The following is a 13,597-nucleotide window of genomic DNA, read 5'->3' on the forward strand; positions in this document are numbered from 1 at the left end:
CGGGGGCTGTTTAAGGTTCGAAATATATATCTGAAACAGCTTCACGTTTTAAGGCTGCAGGGCCGTTATGCCTTGAAATATGTATGCATCCAGGGTGGCACATGTGACCACTTAATATCAAGGTGAAAACCGGCGACCTCAAGGATTTTCAAGCTTGGAACGCTGTCTCAGATTTAAGTCTGGGGTGAGCTGTTGTAATAAGGTGGCAAGACGCGCGGCTCTGGCCTAAGTCCGCGTGCGAAATTAGCCGAGACCTATAAATGGAATCTGCAGCCGATATACTTTACGAATACGAATTTCAATGCTACCCCGGGCCTGTGGATGTAAATCATACTCAAACAGTGGAAGATCGACTTCAATTGAAGTTTGTTATCGAAGAAACTGTCGAGTCCGCTCATATTTCCAGTGAGCGCACAACTCCGATACACTGCGCACTGACCGGTTCGGATTTTCTACTGTGTTTGATTATGAGACATTTCCAGGTAAAATTGTTATATCCAGAGTCACACGAGCCTGGAACTATCTAGGTTTGAGTGCGCCCGGAGGCAATTTTACCCCGGAGCGTGCCAAGGTCCAAGTTACTAGGTTGACTAAGGAGCAGAGTTAGCCACTCGTAATAAGGATCTCTTATCTCCGCCCGTGAACACCGAATCTTCACGTGAACCAGTCCAAACTCGAAATTGCGACTCCGATCGAGGTAGCCATGGATCAATCTTTAGGAATCGAGGCTGAAATAGACCATATTAAAATCCCCAAATAAAACGCTTACAATTCAAGGTTCTCTCGTTGAAACGCCGTTATCGGGGCGTTCTGATTAGCGTTCAGCCGAACCACAAGTCGCCTATCAGCGCGTGGTTTACAGAGTTAACGCCATCTCAAGCCCCCACAATATCAGGCCCAGGAACCAATGATGCTTAAGTTAAATCTACCATGGGGCTGGCGGTCTCCACTTCGTACCTTTTCTTTCGCCTCTTATCTCTCGTTTTTTGAATCTCTCTCTCTCTCGATCTCCATTACCCTTGGGGCACATCCAACCCCTCATATACATATGTATATGCCCAGGTGATTTCTAATTCTCCAATACATCTCATCCTTCCTCTCTTTGGGTGCCATTCCGGCTCCAGCTATGTTTCTTTTGTAAATCTGCTCCCCCGGGCACTCCGAACCCCACGCACACGACCATACCAATTTGAGTATGCCCTCATGACGAGTATCAATTCCGGTAGCAAACATGCCCTTGCCGGTCGATCGGCTACGGACGGTTCTGCTGAGCATATCGCCGTAGCCGTTCTGATCGGCATCGCCTGGTACAACGCTTTAGAACTCATCGTCCTCTGCTTCACAACCTTCAAGCGATATGGAGGCCTCTACTTCTGGTGTCTGCTCATTTCATCAATAAGCATCATTCCCTTCGGTCTCGGATACCTTCTCGTCATCTACGATATCTACGACAACTGTTTCTCTATTGCCATGGAACTCATCGCCTGGGTTGGCATGGTGACCGGCCAGTCGCTGGTCCTCTGGTCGCGATTACATCTTGTCGTCCAAAATCCCAAGATCCTCCGAGCAACCCTCATCATGATTATCGTCGACGCGATCATCTTCCACATCCCCGGCTCCGTCCTCGAACTCGGCAGTCACACCAGCGAAGCTGCTCTCTTTAAACATGGCTTCGATATCTTTGAGCGCATCCAGCTCATAGGCTTCTCCATCCAAGAGGTCATCCTCTCGGCTATCTACTCCCTCGAGGCCGTCCGACTCCTCAAACTCCGTCCTCGTGGCCACTATCGTGGCATTCTTGTCCAACTCCTCGTCGTCAACCTCGCCATGGTCCTCATGGATGCATCCGTCATCGCCGTTCAATACACCGGCATGTCCGATATCCAGTTCACACTGAAGGCAATGGTATACAGCGTCAAACTCAAGCTGGAATACGCCATCTTGAATAAATTGGTCGTCTTTGCAGAGAAGATGAGCAGCAACTCGAATCCTACCGACCTATCGGATTTCGTGGATCTTTCCTTCCGCCCGAATCAGCCGCCCGCGGATAGCGACAGCCAGGCGCGTATCTTAGAAGACTCCGATCAGAATACTGCGATACAGCGTATTCGAGCACCGTCGAAACAATCTTCGCACGATCCGCGCAGCTCTACAGGGACCCCTAATTCTACATCCAGGGCTAGGATTGAAAGGGACGATTGTTTGGCTTGATGAATAAATGATTTGTATATAATATAGAATAATTGTTGGGGATACCTTGTATATATCTGTTCCCAATCTATACCAGCATATGCTTACACGCAATTGCTCTTCTTCCGTGACTCGTAACACTCGTATAGACAAATGAGGGGAAGTAGCCCTGCACGTTCCCCTCACGTCGGAGGCCGCCGGGCATACCAACAACATACTGTATATATCTCGACTCATGGGACAAAGGCCATCTATCTCAGGAGAGACTGTCTTACCATGATCAAGCAAACATGAAGACTCTAGCAATTGCCCCCTTAAAGCCATCGCAACTCCAAGCCTGCGCATCAAAATGCCTATCCCTCCAAAGTCAAGCCCAAGACCTCCACTCCAAGCGCCCTTTCGCAGCTCTCCTCCTCGCCCCAGATAACACAACCATCCTAATGACTTCCAACTCCCTCTCCCATGTGCGACACGCCGAAAGCGAACTCGCGCGCAACGCAGCCGATAACTATGACTGGGACTACCTGTCCCGCTGTACACTGGTCTCAACCTGGGAACCATGCGCAATGTGTAGTGGGACAATCTACTGGGCGCATATCGGGCGACTGGTCTACCTTGCGTCGGAGAAGGCATTGCAGGGTGTTATCGGAATTGGGAATGAGGAGAATCTTACGATGGATTTACCGTGTCGGGAAGTGTTCGAGAAGGGACAATTTAGGGTGGAGGTCATTGGGCCAGTTGTTGAAGGGGGATGGGAGGAGAGGGTTGTGGAGGATAGTCGGCGGTACTGGGATGCAGATAGTACCTTGAAGCCCTTGAAGGAGTTCAGGCTCGTATTAAATTGATTTGGGTTTGGGTTTGGGTTTCACATGCTCTGGGGATAAGGATAATGTATCCACGCCTGCGGATGAAAGAATGGAGACCCGAGATCGAATCAAGTGCTGCGGAAAATTATAGCATGGAGATTGTGAGACAATAATCGACTACAATTTCTCCACATGAGGTATCCATCAGTATAATTGTGGATCGTGTATGTCATCATTCATATGGGCCGATGAACGGGAGTTGGAAAGGGGTACATCAAGGGGAAGTCAATGGGCGAGCGCCAGGTTACATCACTGGGGATCGAAAACTCTTTTTCAATAGTGGAGCGTAGGCGTTCTTGTCCTATTCCGTACACATGAAAGGGGATCACGATTCTTCAATCTGAACTCCGAAAATCAGCACTGCCACTGTGAGCCACATGCAGCCACGAGAAGAGGAGGTCGATCCTTTTGGAGTCTCCACTCAAAGCCTTCGAAGCTACAGACTGTTACGCAAGCTTGAACATATCGCTACATGACCGCGGATCAAGATGTGAGAATCAATAGCGTCATGCAATTTGGAACGAAAAGCGGGTAGTGCTTGATCGGTACCACTGACTTAATACTGCATGCTGCAGTACGCGTCGCCGTTTCCGATCACTCAAAGGTAGATCTCGTCGGGTTGACGTCAAGCTGATGTGGGAGGCAGTTTGGGTTCAAGGCCCGGGTTATGACACCACTCCTTGGCCAAAACCTGAGCGAAAGCCCATGCCAAGCTCAAGCCTGAGAGGAGGACTGAGTAAGGGTGATCGAGCCTTGAAAAAGGTGCAGATCGTAAGGCTCGATGAGGTCTAATGTGGAGGCGCTAAGGGCGCACTAGCGTCGTTTCTGCCCACTTTGAGGGGCGAAACCACAGGAATCTAGTAGCCTGGACGGGCCCAACTACTCTCTGAACTTGGAGCTTTGCTTTCCTGCATATCGGCTTGTGCCCTCCAAGACTACTTTAATCAACCTTAGAGCTTCTATCAGACTAGCTGTAGCTATATAGAATCTTAATTGACAACCTAAACAAGAAAAATCCAGTCGGACTGGGCAATTGGCTGTACAGAAAGCTATTGGAGGGAATGTGAGCCCGTTGTGGCACAACACAACCATGACGTCAGAATTTGGTTGCGTATTGAAGTTGAGAGAATGGGTTCCTACGTAGCAGACGATCTCCTTTTTTCCTCGTTTTCTCTAGGATTTGAAATTTTATTTAATATAGGTGCCCATCCCTTTCAACTGATTTTCTTTTTTTTTCCTTCCTCCATAACAATACCCTCAACATTCCAGTGATACCCCCTTGTTTTAAGTCTAATTGCTAATCTCCCTTGTATGTCTTGTTTGTTCCCATTGCAAACGCTAGCTAATGAACATTAGAATTTACTTCCTTGCAAACCCCCCAGTCCTCTAGATATCACGGGTTTTCATCATGACTCCTGCCGTGAACCGTCCCACTAATACCAAGCAGAAGGAGCAGGTAAGAATGAAGCATCATGAGGTCATCAGTCAACATGCTAATCACATTCCCTTAGGACATTAACGCCAAGCTCCAACTGTTTGGAATCTACCATGGTGAGCTAATTTCACTATCATTGGATATCAACAAGTACTAATCCAAGCTTCTACAGCCTTCATGAAGAGCAAGCTGCCCTCCGTTAGTTGAACCGCATCCGGCTCCGCTTAAACGCGCATACTGATCTCTATTCCCTACCACAGAACAAGCAGTGTGATGTCGCCCTGAACAGTGCCCTTGCCTCCAAGGCCCTCTCATCGCCACCGGCGGACCTTTCCGACGATGGCAAAGTCCTCGTCAAGGACTTGCGCAATGTTATTGAGCAGGCCAAGCTGATGCTCCTCACCAAGAACGAGGGCGAGCTTCTGCAGGACTTCATCTGGCAGGCCCAGCAGATCACCTCCGGCGATGTCAAGACCCCCGGTATGCCCATCTCCAAGGAGGCTGGCAGGCAGGACGGCGAGAAGACCCTGGAGGGTCTTAAGACTCTGGGAACGCTCTTGATCACCAATGGAGAGTTCCGAAAGATTTGTGAGTAATATCATGGGGATGCTATGGGCTTTGTACTGACTTTACGTAGTGAGCGACGCAACTGTCTTGTTGCGCGATATCGCCGCCGATGCTTCCCAGAAGGCTGCCAACCAAGTGCGCCCATCGGAGGATCAGCTCGCCCAAATCGATACCCCGGCTGAGGAGAACGTGTGGCACGAGAAGCCGAACGTCTCCAAGGATGACCTGAAGAGCCGCCTCAAGAGATCCCAGGGTGTCAGTTCTTATACATCTCTGCATTTTTCCGAAGCTGTGCTAATCCCGTGCTAGGACAAGGCAAATCTTGACTCTGCTCCTGTTGTTGAGTATCAAGGCGGCGATGCCGATTCTGTCACCCCCTCAGAGAGGAGTCGTTCCAAGAAGTATGCCGACAAGACCAAGGAATACCTCTCGGAGAAGATCCCCAAGGAGCGTCGTGAGCAGACCATCTGGCGCTTGAAAAAGATGATTATTGAGGTCCAAGGCCACGCCGACTGTACGTATTTCATCGCTCTTTTGGAAGTCAATGCTGACAAAATCCAGACCAGCAAGCCATTGAGACCCTTCTTTATATGGCCGAGAAGTACGCTGGACACACCAAGCACGTCGGTGCTCAGGGCAGCGGTGCTGTTAAGGACACCCGCTCCACTGACAGCGTGCAGGCTGCTGAGTACAATTTGCGCGTGAGTATTGATACATACTGGCATTCAGTTCAATGCTAACTTCAGTAGACTCTCATCGAGCGCTTCGCCAACAACACTTCCCTGTCTGACTTCTTCGATTCCCTGGATAACATCTACCGTGATGCTGACAAGGACCCCGAGCTGCGTGGCTGGTTCTCGAATGTTGACACCTACATCCGCAAGTGTCTGCGTGAGCAGGGCTTCATCATGGAGGATGAGGCCACCAGACAGTGGAACGAGCTGTACGACAAGGGTCGCTACCTGATCCGTGAGCGCTACCGCTCCCACAGTGACCGCATCATCGATGAGATCAAGTTCCTTGCCGAACAGTTCGATAAGGACCCTCGCAACAAGGCTCTGGCTGAGTCTGTTCAGACCCTCTTCAAGGACCTGGGTCGCGATGCTGGCGGCAAGGTTGTCTTCAAGAAGCACCTGCTCACGGATCTCCGTGACATCATCTTGCCCGGCATCTTTGAGAACGTCCGCTACGTTCCCATTCCCCGTATCGAGGTGTCTGACCCTACGGTCGACGTTGTGATTGAGAACCTCGTTATCGAGAGCGACAACCTCATGCCCAACGTGGTCGAGTTCGGCAGCGACAACTACTTCCGTTGGGGCCGCAAGAAGATCTCCAACAAGCGTGACAACAAGATCATGATTGCCGCCTCCGGTATTCAGGCCGACCTGCGTGACGTCAGCTATTACATCAAGAAGAAGCAGGGCTTCCCCTCCATCACCGACACCGGTATTATGGACATCATCCTCAGCGGCGAAGGCTTTGGCTTCAAGATTGCCGCTTCTACCGTCAACAAGGGCGACAAGCAGCACATCGTCAAGCTGGACAAGGTCTCCGTCAACATCAAGAACCTCGACATCAAGCTTAAGAAATCCAAGCACAAGGTCCTGTTCTCCACCTTCAAGCCTATGCTCTTCCGAGTTGTCCGCCCCGCTTTGGAGAAGGTCGTTGAGGCCCAGATCCGCGAAGCCTTCAACAAGGCCGACGCATATGCCAACGAGATTTCCATCGAAGCCAAGAAGGCCGCCGAGGCCGCGCGCGAGGATCCCGAGAACGCTCCTAGCATGTTCTCTCGCTATGCCGACGCCATTCGCGCCCGCAGCCAGGCTAAGGCCAAGCAAGCCGAGGACGTCGTCAAGAACACCAAGGTCCAGACCGTCATGACTCTCCATGACTCCATCTTCCCCGACGTCCACCTTCCCGGTGGCGTCTCCACCAAAGCCACCGAGTACGCCGACCTGGCCGCCAAGGGCGAGCGCTGGGAGTCCCCCATCTTCAGCATTGGCAGCGCCTCCGAGTCCAAGAACATTCCCTCCGCCGGCCAAGTTACTCGCAAGCCCCACACCACCGCTGATAGCGTTCTTGGCGGTGCTAGTGGCGCTACCGGTGCTAGTGCTACCGGTACTACTGGTGTTGGCGGTGTTGGCAGTGCTGGTGGTGTTGGCGGTGTGGCTGGCGCCGTCGCCGGTGGTGGTGCTGCCGGTAACGCCGCCGCAGCTGGTGCCTCTGGCTCCGCTACTACTGCTCACGGTACTAAGCTCGACGGATACCCTTCTCGCGGCTTCTCCGACGAAGTTGACCAGGCCTTTGTCAACGGAAAGGGTGTCAGTGATGTTAAGAACACCACCATCCCTACTACTCAGGTGACCAACGGCTCGGCTGTCAACTACTAAACTTGCCATGCCATCGATGAAAAGCAATGGTTCCATCTCAGCTCCATTCTGTAAGGATACATGGACGGCTGGACGGATATCATGGCAGTTGTGATGTTTATGTCTCTATTGTGGCTTTTTGTTTCTTTGTGCTTTGTTATGATTTCCCCCTTATGCATTATCGTTATGTTTTTTGTATGAGTATGGGCTTGTCTTGGTGGTGGCTTAATAAATACCTATAACGCGCCGCTGTTTTGCAATCAATATTTACTATGGTTTTACGCTCCTAGTCTTTTCCATCTCATTTGTACCTTTACTTGTAGCCTTGTCGGGATTCCACTATCACAGTCCACTGTCACAGCCCTATGGATGTTAGACCCGACGGCGTGGAGACCTGTGGGCCGGCGGGTTCGATCCACTCGCTCCAGCCACAGTGATCCATTATTAGGGCTACACTCTATATAGGAATGAGACAGGTCACTGCATGCAGAAAGTGGGTTGGTAAAACGACATTTCAGCTCTATAGGATAAAGTATGGCATCACTTAATACAGATGTTCGTATTACCCCGGTATATTTTCCATATGCGTAACATATGTGTAATTGTTAATAGTCATTCATTGTCGTCTAATCTGAGGCTATCTTTAATCTACTTTAAGTTCCTCTAGAAGATAGAAACCATACTGTCTCACGACGTATTAAACCCAGCTCATGTAGCTCTTTAATCGACGAACAGTCGAACCCTTCATGATTTCTGCATGCATGAGGATGAGCTAAGCCGACATCGAGGTGCCAAACCGCGCACTCAATTTGTACTCTCTTGCGCAAATTAGCCTGTTCAATTTGTATACGGACAACGTCAAAGGCGACTTAATTAGCCTACTAAGACGCGCCAATTATACTTTTATTTCCATTTTTCTCAAAACGGTTCAGACTATTTCATCATCTTTATTGACTATTTTTAGGGAGGGCATTTACTAAATATATTTTACCAAAATTCGTTCGTATCTTTATTTCACGTATTTACATAAACAAATTATAATTAAATATAAAATAAAGAGAGAAATTTTTTAATAATTTATTATTATTTTATCTCAAAATTTGAGTTTTAAAGAGTCTAATCTGATATAAAAACGCCTTCCGCTGTACAAGCAGAAGACAACGTATATCTTCTGCAAAATTAAACCAATTCAAAATCCTCTCTTTTCTTTTCCTTTACCTTTTGTTGACAGACTCTACCCACCTGTCTGTACAAGAACAGATCTAATTCACACATTGTGGATTTACATCTGCGCAAAGTACTTCTCCCAACCCAGCTCCTGGAGCTTGGTACCCTTCTTCTCCATGTTCTCGGCGCGAGCCTCTTCGGCGTAAGCCTCAACCTTGCGCTGGATGGCGGGGTCGAAAGCACCGATGATACGGGCAGCGAGGAGAGCGGCGTTAATGCTGTTGTTGATGCCGACGGTTGCGACGGGGACACCTAGGATTAATTAGTCAAGTTCGAGATAAGTAGAGAGATGATGCGGGAAGCATACCACGAGGCATCTGCACAATGCTGTACAAGCTGTCGACACCGTCCAGGACGCTGCCCTTCACTGGCACACCGATGACAGGGAGCGCAGTGTGAGCAGCTGCCATGCCGGGGAGATGAGCAGCACCACCAGCGGCAGCGATGATAACCTTGATACCGCGGGCGGCAGCTTCGGCAGAGTACTCGGCCATGTAGTTCGGGGTACGGTGAGCAGAAGTGATCTCGACATCGGGCACGAGGCCAAAGTAGCTCTCGAGCAGCTTAAGACCTGGAACAAGAGTCTTGAGATCACTGTCGGAACCCATGACAACCGCGACCTGGGCAGCGGGCTTGCCGGGACCAGAAGCTACAGCCTTGGTCTTGATATCAGTGCGCTGAGCGCGGATATCGTCGACGACGTTGACGAGGGGCTGGATGATAGTCTCAGCCTCGTGCATCGACGCAGCAGTCACGGTGACGTGACCCATCTTGCGGCCGGGCTTAGCAGCACCCTTGCTGTACAGGTGGATGCTTGCGTTGGGGATGGAGAGAGCGGCCTCGGCGGCCTTGAGGTGGGTGTCGGGGGCGGCGCCGCCGATAATGTTGAGCATAATGGAGGGCTGGCGGATCTCGAGGCTCTTGGAGGGAATGGGAAGATCCATGATGGCGCGGATGTGGGCTTCGAATTGGGACATACCACAGCCTTCGATGGTGTAGTGGCCGGAGTTGTGGATTCGGCTGGCGATCTCGCACAGCATCAGGCTGTTGTCCTCCAGGAGGAACATCTCCACGCCGAAAGCTCCCTTGCCCTCGAATGCGGCGACAGCCTTCCGGGCCATGGCCTGTGCCTCCTCGTTGATCTTGTCGGACACGTTCCGGGCTGGCGCGTAGACCAGCTTGCATATTGAGTCCTCCTGCAAGGTTTCGACGGTGGGGTATGACAAAACATCGTCCTTAGTCTTGATGACCATGACAGCCAATTCCTAAGTAAAAAAGGGTTAGAGGCTTTTTCGACGTTGTGACTTGTAGGGCATGACTAACCATCTTGAAGTACGCCCACTTCTCCGCATACAATGGTCGGTCCTTGAGGGCTTCGAGAGCCTCGGGGATGTCGGCCTTGGAGTTGACACGGAAGTTACCTGGCAACAAATTAGCTTGCTGCTCCAATTACCATTCGCAGAGCAATCCTTACCCCGTCCGTCATATGCCATCGTCTTCGACTTCAACATCAACGGGTAACCAAGCTCCTCTCCAATCTTCGCCAATGCCTCCTGGGTGTTCTCGACCAATTCCCGGTGATCGGCCATGGGAATTCCATATTTGCGCAGGTGCTCCTTCTGGTTGAATTTGTTCTGGATAGTCCGAATAGCCTGCCAGCTGGGCTCCACGCGGACGTCTGAGGCGACCTCCTCAAGGGCATAGGTGTCGACGTGCTCGATCTCGGCGGTGATGACATCGCAGGACTTGGCCAATTGACGGACAGCCTCGCGCTCCTTGAACGAGCCGGTAACATGGCCGTCGTGGAAGCTGATCTGCTTGGCCGGAGAATTGTCGGCGTCCAGGACGTTGGCCTGAATGTTCAATCGGTTGGCGGCCTCGACGAGCATGCGGCCAAGCTGACCACCGCCGAGAATTCCGACCTTGGGAGAGTTCCACATTGTGTCGTGGTGAAAGAATATGAATTGAGGAATTATATCTCAACTATGAGTAATTAGATGAGTAAATTGCCCCTCCACCGAAAATTCGCGGAGGGGTCACCTGACCCTATCGATAAGATCTGATAATCGCCAATCAGAAGCACCCAGCCATCACCGCCCCTAGCCTGCAACTTGATCGACGCTGTCTTCCTTACTTGCACATGTCGACCATGTCTTTGGGTAAGTCCCCCACTATATAGCTCTGCGTCGCACATATCAGGCTAATACATATTTTATAGACGAAGGAGCCCTCGAGGCAGTTGCCAATGGTGGCTCGATTGACTTGTATGTTTCAAGCTGGGACTCGAGAGATTGCGCAGGAGCACGCGATACTGATGCTCTGATCTAGAGAAAAATGGGCTGGCATAGTGGCGCCACTGCTGGAGCGGCTAGAATACGTGCGTCTCAACCGCGCGATACGTTTGATCATGGTGATAGCTCTAACCTGCGCCTTAGATCGTATACAATGTATTCCCAATGCCCAAGCTGCCGGGCTCCATTAACTCACAGGCTTTCGCCCGACCACCGATCCCACCTACCACTGATGTCAATTCTACTCCGCCAGAGAGCAGTAATAAGGAAAACGCAGCTCCGGGAGCTCCCCAGAGCCCGCCCCGCACCGAGGCACCAGCTAGCTCCTCTCCGTCGACTGAGCGCGTACCGGACTCACAGCCCCAGTCCTCTGCGCCACAGGGAAACGACACGTTACCGCCTCCCCTTGCACTCCTCTTGGGCTCTATCCGCTCTGCGATCCAGCTTTTCTTCGTGGAAAAACCACCGCATACGATCCAGAGACTCGCAGAGCTCATCCTTCGGCCGACCGCCCACTACAAAACCTTGCCGGCTTATCTTCGCGCCGTCGACCGAGTTGTTTCCGTGACTAGCGGTGCTGATATTTTCCCATTCAATACTCCTGCCAATACCGACCATTCAAACGGGCTACTACATCCCACAAACAGCGCCGGGACATATCTTACTCCCGATTATGCCCATGGCTTGGGCAGTGACGAGTCACTGGGTGGAGCCCTCTTGACCCCGATTCCGTGGTTAACTAACGCGTCATTTGACGGCGGGGACTCTAGCGCCATGGAACCGGGTATGTTTATGGATATCGTGTCCTTTTGGTTTATTACTCTTGTCGACGTCTTACTGATATCTTGATGCAGCAGAGAATGGGCAACCCCAGCCCCAAGATACTGATATAGCGACAGCTACTGTTGCTGCGCCCACAATTGAGGGTGAAGAGTCAGCTACAACTGGCTCTCCGCCTGCGGAGTCAGATGAGGTTCCTCATGCTCGCGGTCCGTCGCTTCTCGGCGTGGAGGATATGGGCCTGCAGGATGGAAAGGGCGTCGAAATGAACCTGGAAGCCCAACAGGCGGCAGTTGGTGATGGTACCGCTGAAGAAAGTGGCATCCAGGAAGCCCAAGCGGCTGGTGAATCTGCCCCAGCTGACAAAGACGGCGACATTGTCCTTGACGATACCAACCCTAAAGAGGAATCCAAGACAGAAGACAACCCACAGACAGAGAAGCCAGAACCAGTTGGCGATGCCACACAGTCTTCTGAGACTAAGGAGTAAATGTTTCTGCTGTGCATTTGTTCAGTTTCTTGTCTCCCATTTGGCCTTATGAGTAATGACCCAAATCATTTGATACTATGTTGATCAGAAATGAATCATCTGAATTTACCACATCAATATTCTCTTCACACACAAATCAAGATGAAGTAAATTTATCTCAATCATTATATAGCAAACGATGGATTGCATAAATATGTCCGCATTCTAGTAGGCTCAGCCTAAGTCCTTGTTCTACTACTTTTTATGCTCGCTTCAACTTCTAGCAGAACCATCCTTAATGAATCTTCCCAACAGCAGCTAGTACCTCATCAACCCCACGTTTATCCGGAGCCCTTTCCAGCCACAGTATTTGCTGTGCAAGACAGACTCGAACCACAACATCCACCCCTGAAACAACCTTGCAACCCTCACGCTCCGCCGACGCATAAAGATACGTCCTTACAGACGGTGAATAACACATATCAACCACAACACCCTTCTGAGAATGCATAAGAGCCTGGTCAATAGTGGAACGAACAAACTTCTCCTCCTGGCTCTGCGGCTCGAAATTGGGAATCGTCCCAATAACAATAAACGGCTCAAGCATTACCGCAGCTGCTGGCATCACAATCTCAATCATCAAGTCCGGGATAGAACGTCGAAACCAATCAATCATTTCCCGTGTCTCAAATTCCAATCTATTGACCACGTAAATCTTTGACGGGCTGAACCATTTCCATAATGCATATATAGCGCTTCTAGCTGCGCCGCCGGCTCCAGTCACCAACGCAACTTTGTCTTTAGCTTTCTCGGCAGCGTCAGGGCAGTTCTGTAGAATTGCGTCTCGAATTCCGAGACAGTCGGTGTTTGTTCCAACTATTTTTCGTTTTCCGGATTGATCAATGCGGACGAAGGTTGTGTTTACGGAGCCCATTATGCGGGCTTCTTCGGTAATGTCATCCAGGAGGGGTTGAAAGGATAATTTGTTTGGCATTGTGATCGAGGTGCCGATGCAGGATTGGTCCGATATCGTTTCTTGGAAGATTTTTGGGTCGGTTGTTTCGGCGAGATGGAAGGTCCATTCGGATGGGATCTGTTGGTACATTGTGTTTTGGACGAGAGGGGAGAGGGAATGGGATATTGGTTTGCCAAAGAGGTAGGTCTTGAAGGGCGTTGAGAGAGCATTTTGAAGTAGTGGAGATTTCCCGTATGTGTAGGAACGGTCGAGGGCGTCCATGATGGGTTGAGGGATGCTTATAGAAGACTGGGATGGATGGAGGTGCAGGTGTAGATGCGGGGAAGTTTGGGGTTCATTAAGGTGCTAAGTGGGGTTTGTTCGGTGTTTAGGAGTATTTAACCCCATTCTAGGGTTCTTACGTGCCGTGATTATCAAGTCTACTTTT

The 13,597-nt window shown here is 50.6% G+C and overlaps 6 protein-coding genes across 6 annotated transcripts; 4 read left to right on the forward strand and 2 right to left on the reverse strand.

Annotated features, from left to right (window-relative positions):
* Nucleotides 1-1,203: 1,203 nt before the first annotated feature.
* On the forward strand, nucleotides 1,204-2,211 carry N7503_002092 (uncharacterized protein; the record flags this gene model as incomplete). Its single annotated transcript, XM_057061639.1, has 1 exon — nucleotides 1,204-2,211. The coding sequence occupies one exon, from the start codon at nucleotides 1,204-1,206 to the stop codon at nucleotides 2,209-2,211; it is 1,008 nt and encodes a 335-aa protein (XP_056925601.1).
* Nucleotides 2,212-2,480: 269 nt separating this feature from the next.
* On the forward strand, nucleotides 2,481-3,035 carry N7503_002093 (nucleoside deaminase; the record flags this gene model as incomplete). The annotated part of the gene is made up of 1 exon (XM_057061640.1): nucleotides 2,481-3,035. One exon carries the CDS (start codon nucleotides 2,481-2,483, stop codon nucleotides 3,033-3,035), a length of 555 nt encoding a protein of 184 aa, XP_056925602.1.
* A 1,279-nt stretch (nucleotides 3,036-4,314) lies between these two features.
* Nucleotides 4,315-7,448, forward strand: N7503_002094 (uncharacterized protein; the record flags this gene model as incomplete). The annotated part of the gene is made up of 9 exons (XM_057061641.1): nucleotides 4,315-4,365; nucleotides 4,413-4,512; nucleotides 4,568-4,607; nucleotides 4,664-4,689; nucleotides 4,752-5,079; nucleotides 5,129-5,313; nucleotides 5,368-5,572; nucleotides 5,620-5,759; nucleotides 5,808-7,448. Exons 2-9 carry the CDS (start codon nucleotides 4,465-4,467, stop codon nucleotides 7,446-7,448), a joined length of 2,613 nt encoding a protein of 870 aa, XP_056925603.1. The 5' UTR covers nucleotides 4,315-4,365; nucleotides 4,413-4,464.
* A 1,261-nt stretch (nucleotides 7,449-8,709) lies between these two features.
* On the reverse strand, nucleotides 8,710-10,594 carry N7503_002095 (phosphoribosylaminoimidazole carboxylase ADE2; the record flags this gene model as incomplete). Its single annotated transcript, XM_057061642.1, has 4 exons — nucleotides 8,710-8,906; nucleotides 8,962-9,919; nucleotides 9,978-10,075; nucleotides 10,129-10,594. The coding sequence occupies 4 exons, from the start codon at nucleotides 10,592-10,594 to the stop codon at nucleotides 8,710-8,712; spliced, it is 1,719 nt and encodes a 572-aa protein (XP_056925604.1).
* Nucleotides 10,595-10,803: 209 nt separating this feature from the next.
* Nucleotides 10,804-12,215, forward strand: N7503_002096 (uncharacterized protein; the record flags this gene model as incomplete). Its single annotated transcript, XM_057061643.1, has 5 exons — nucleotides 10,804-10,813; nucleotides 10,873-10,918; nucleotides 10,983-11,031; nucleotides 11,090-11,729; nucleotides 11,800-12,215. 5 exons carry the CDS (start codon nucleotides 10,804-10,806, stop codon nucleotides 12,213-12,215), a joined length of 1,161 nt encoding a protein of 386 aa, XP_056925605.1.
* Nucleotides 12,216-12,489: 274 nt separating this feature from the next.
* On the reverse strand, nucleotides 12,490-13,431 carry N7503_002097 (shikimate dehydrogenase family protein; the record flags this gene model as incomplete). The annotated part of the gene is made up of 1 exon (XM_057061644.1): nucleotides 12,490-13,431. The coding sequence occupies one exon, from the start codon at nucleotides 13,429-13,431 to the stop codon at nucleotides 12,490-12,492; it is 942 nt and encodes a 313-aa protein (XP_056925606.1).
* Nucleotides 13,432-13,597: the final 166 nt, after the last annotated feature.

This window comes from Penicillium pulvis, assembly GCF_028828015.1.
Source record: "Penicillium pulvis strain IBT 33274 chromosome Unknown contig_12_segment0_segment0, whole genome shotgun sequence".
In the NCBI taxonomy this organism is placed as follows: domain Eukaryota; kingdom Fungi; phylum Ascomycota; class Eurotiomycetes; order Eurotiales; family Aspergillaceae; genus Penicillium; species Penicillium pulvis.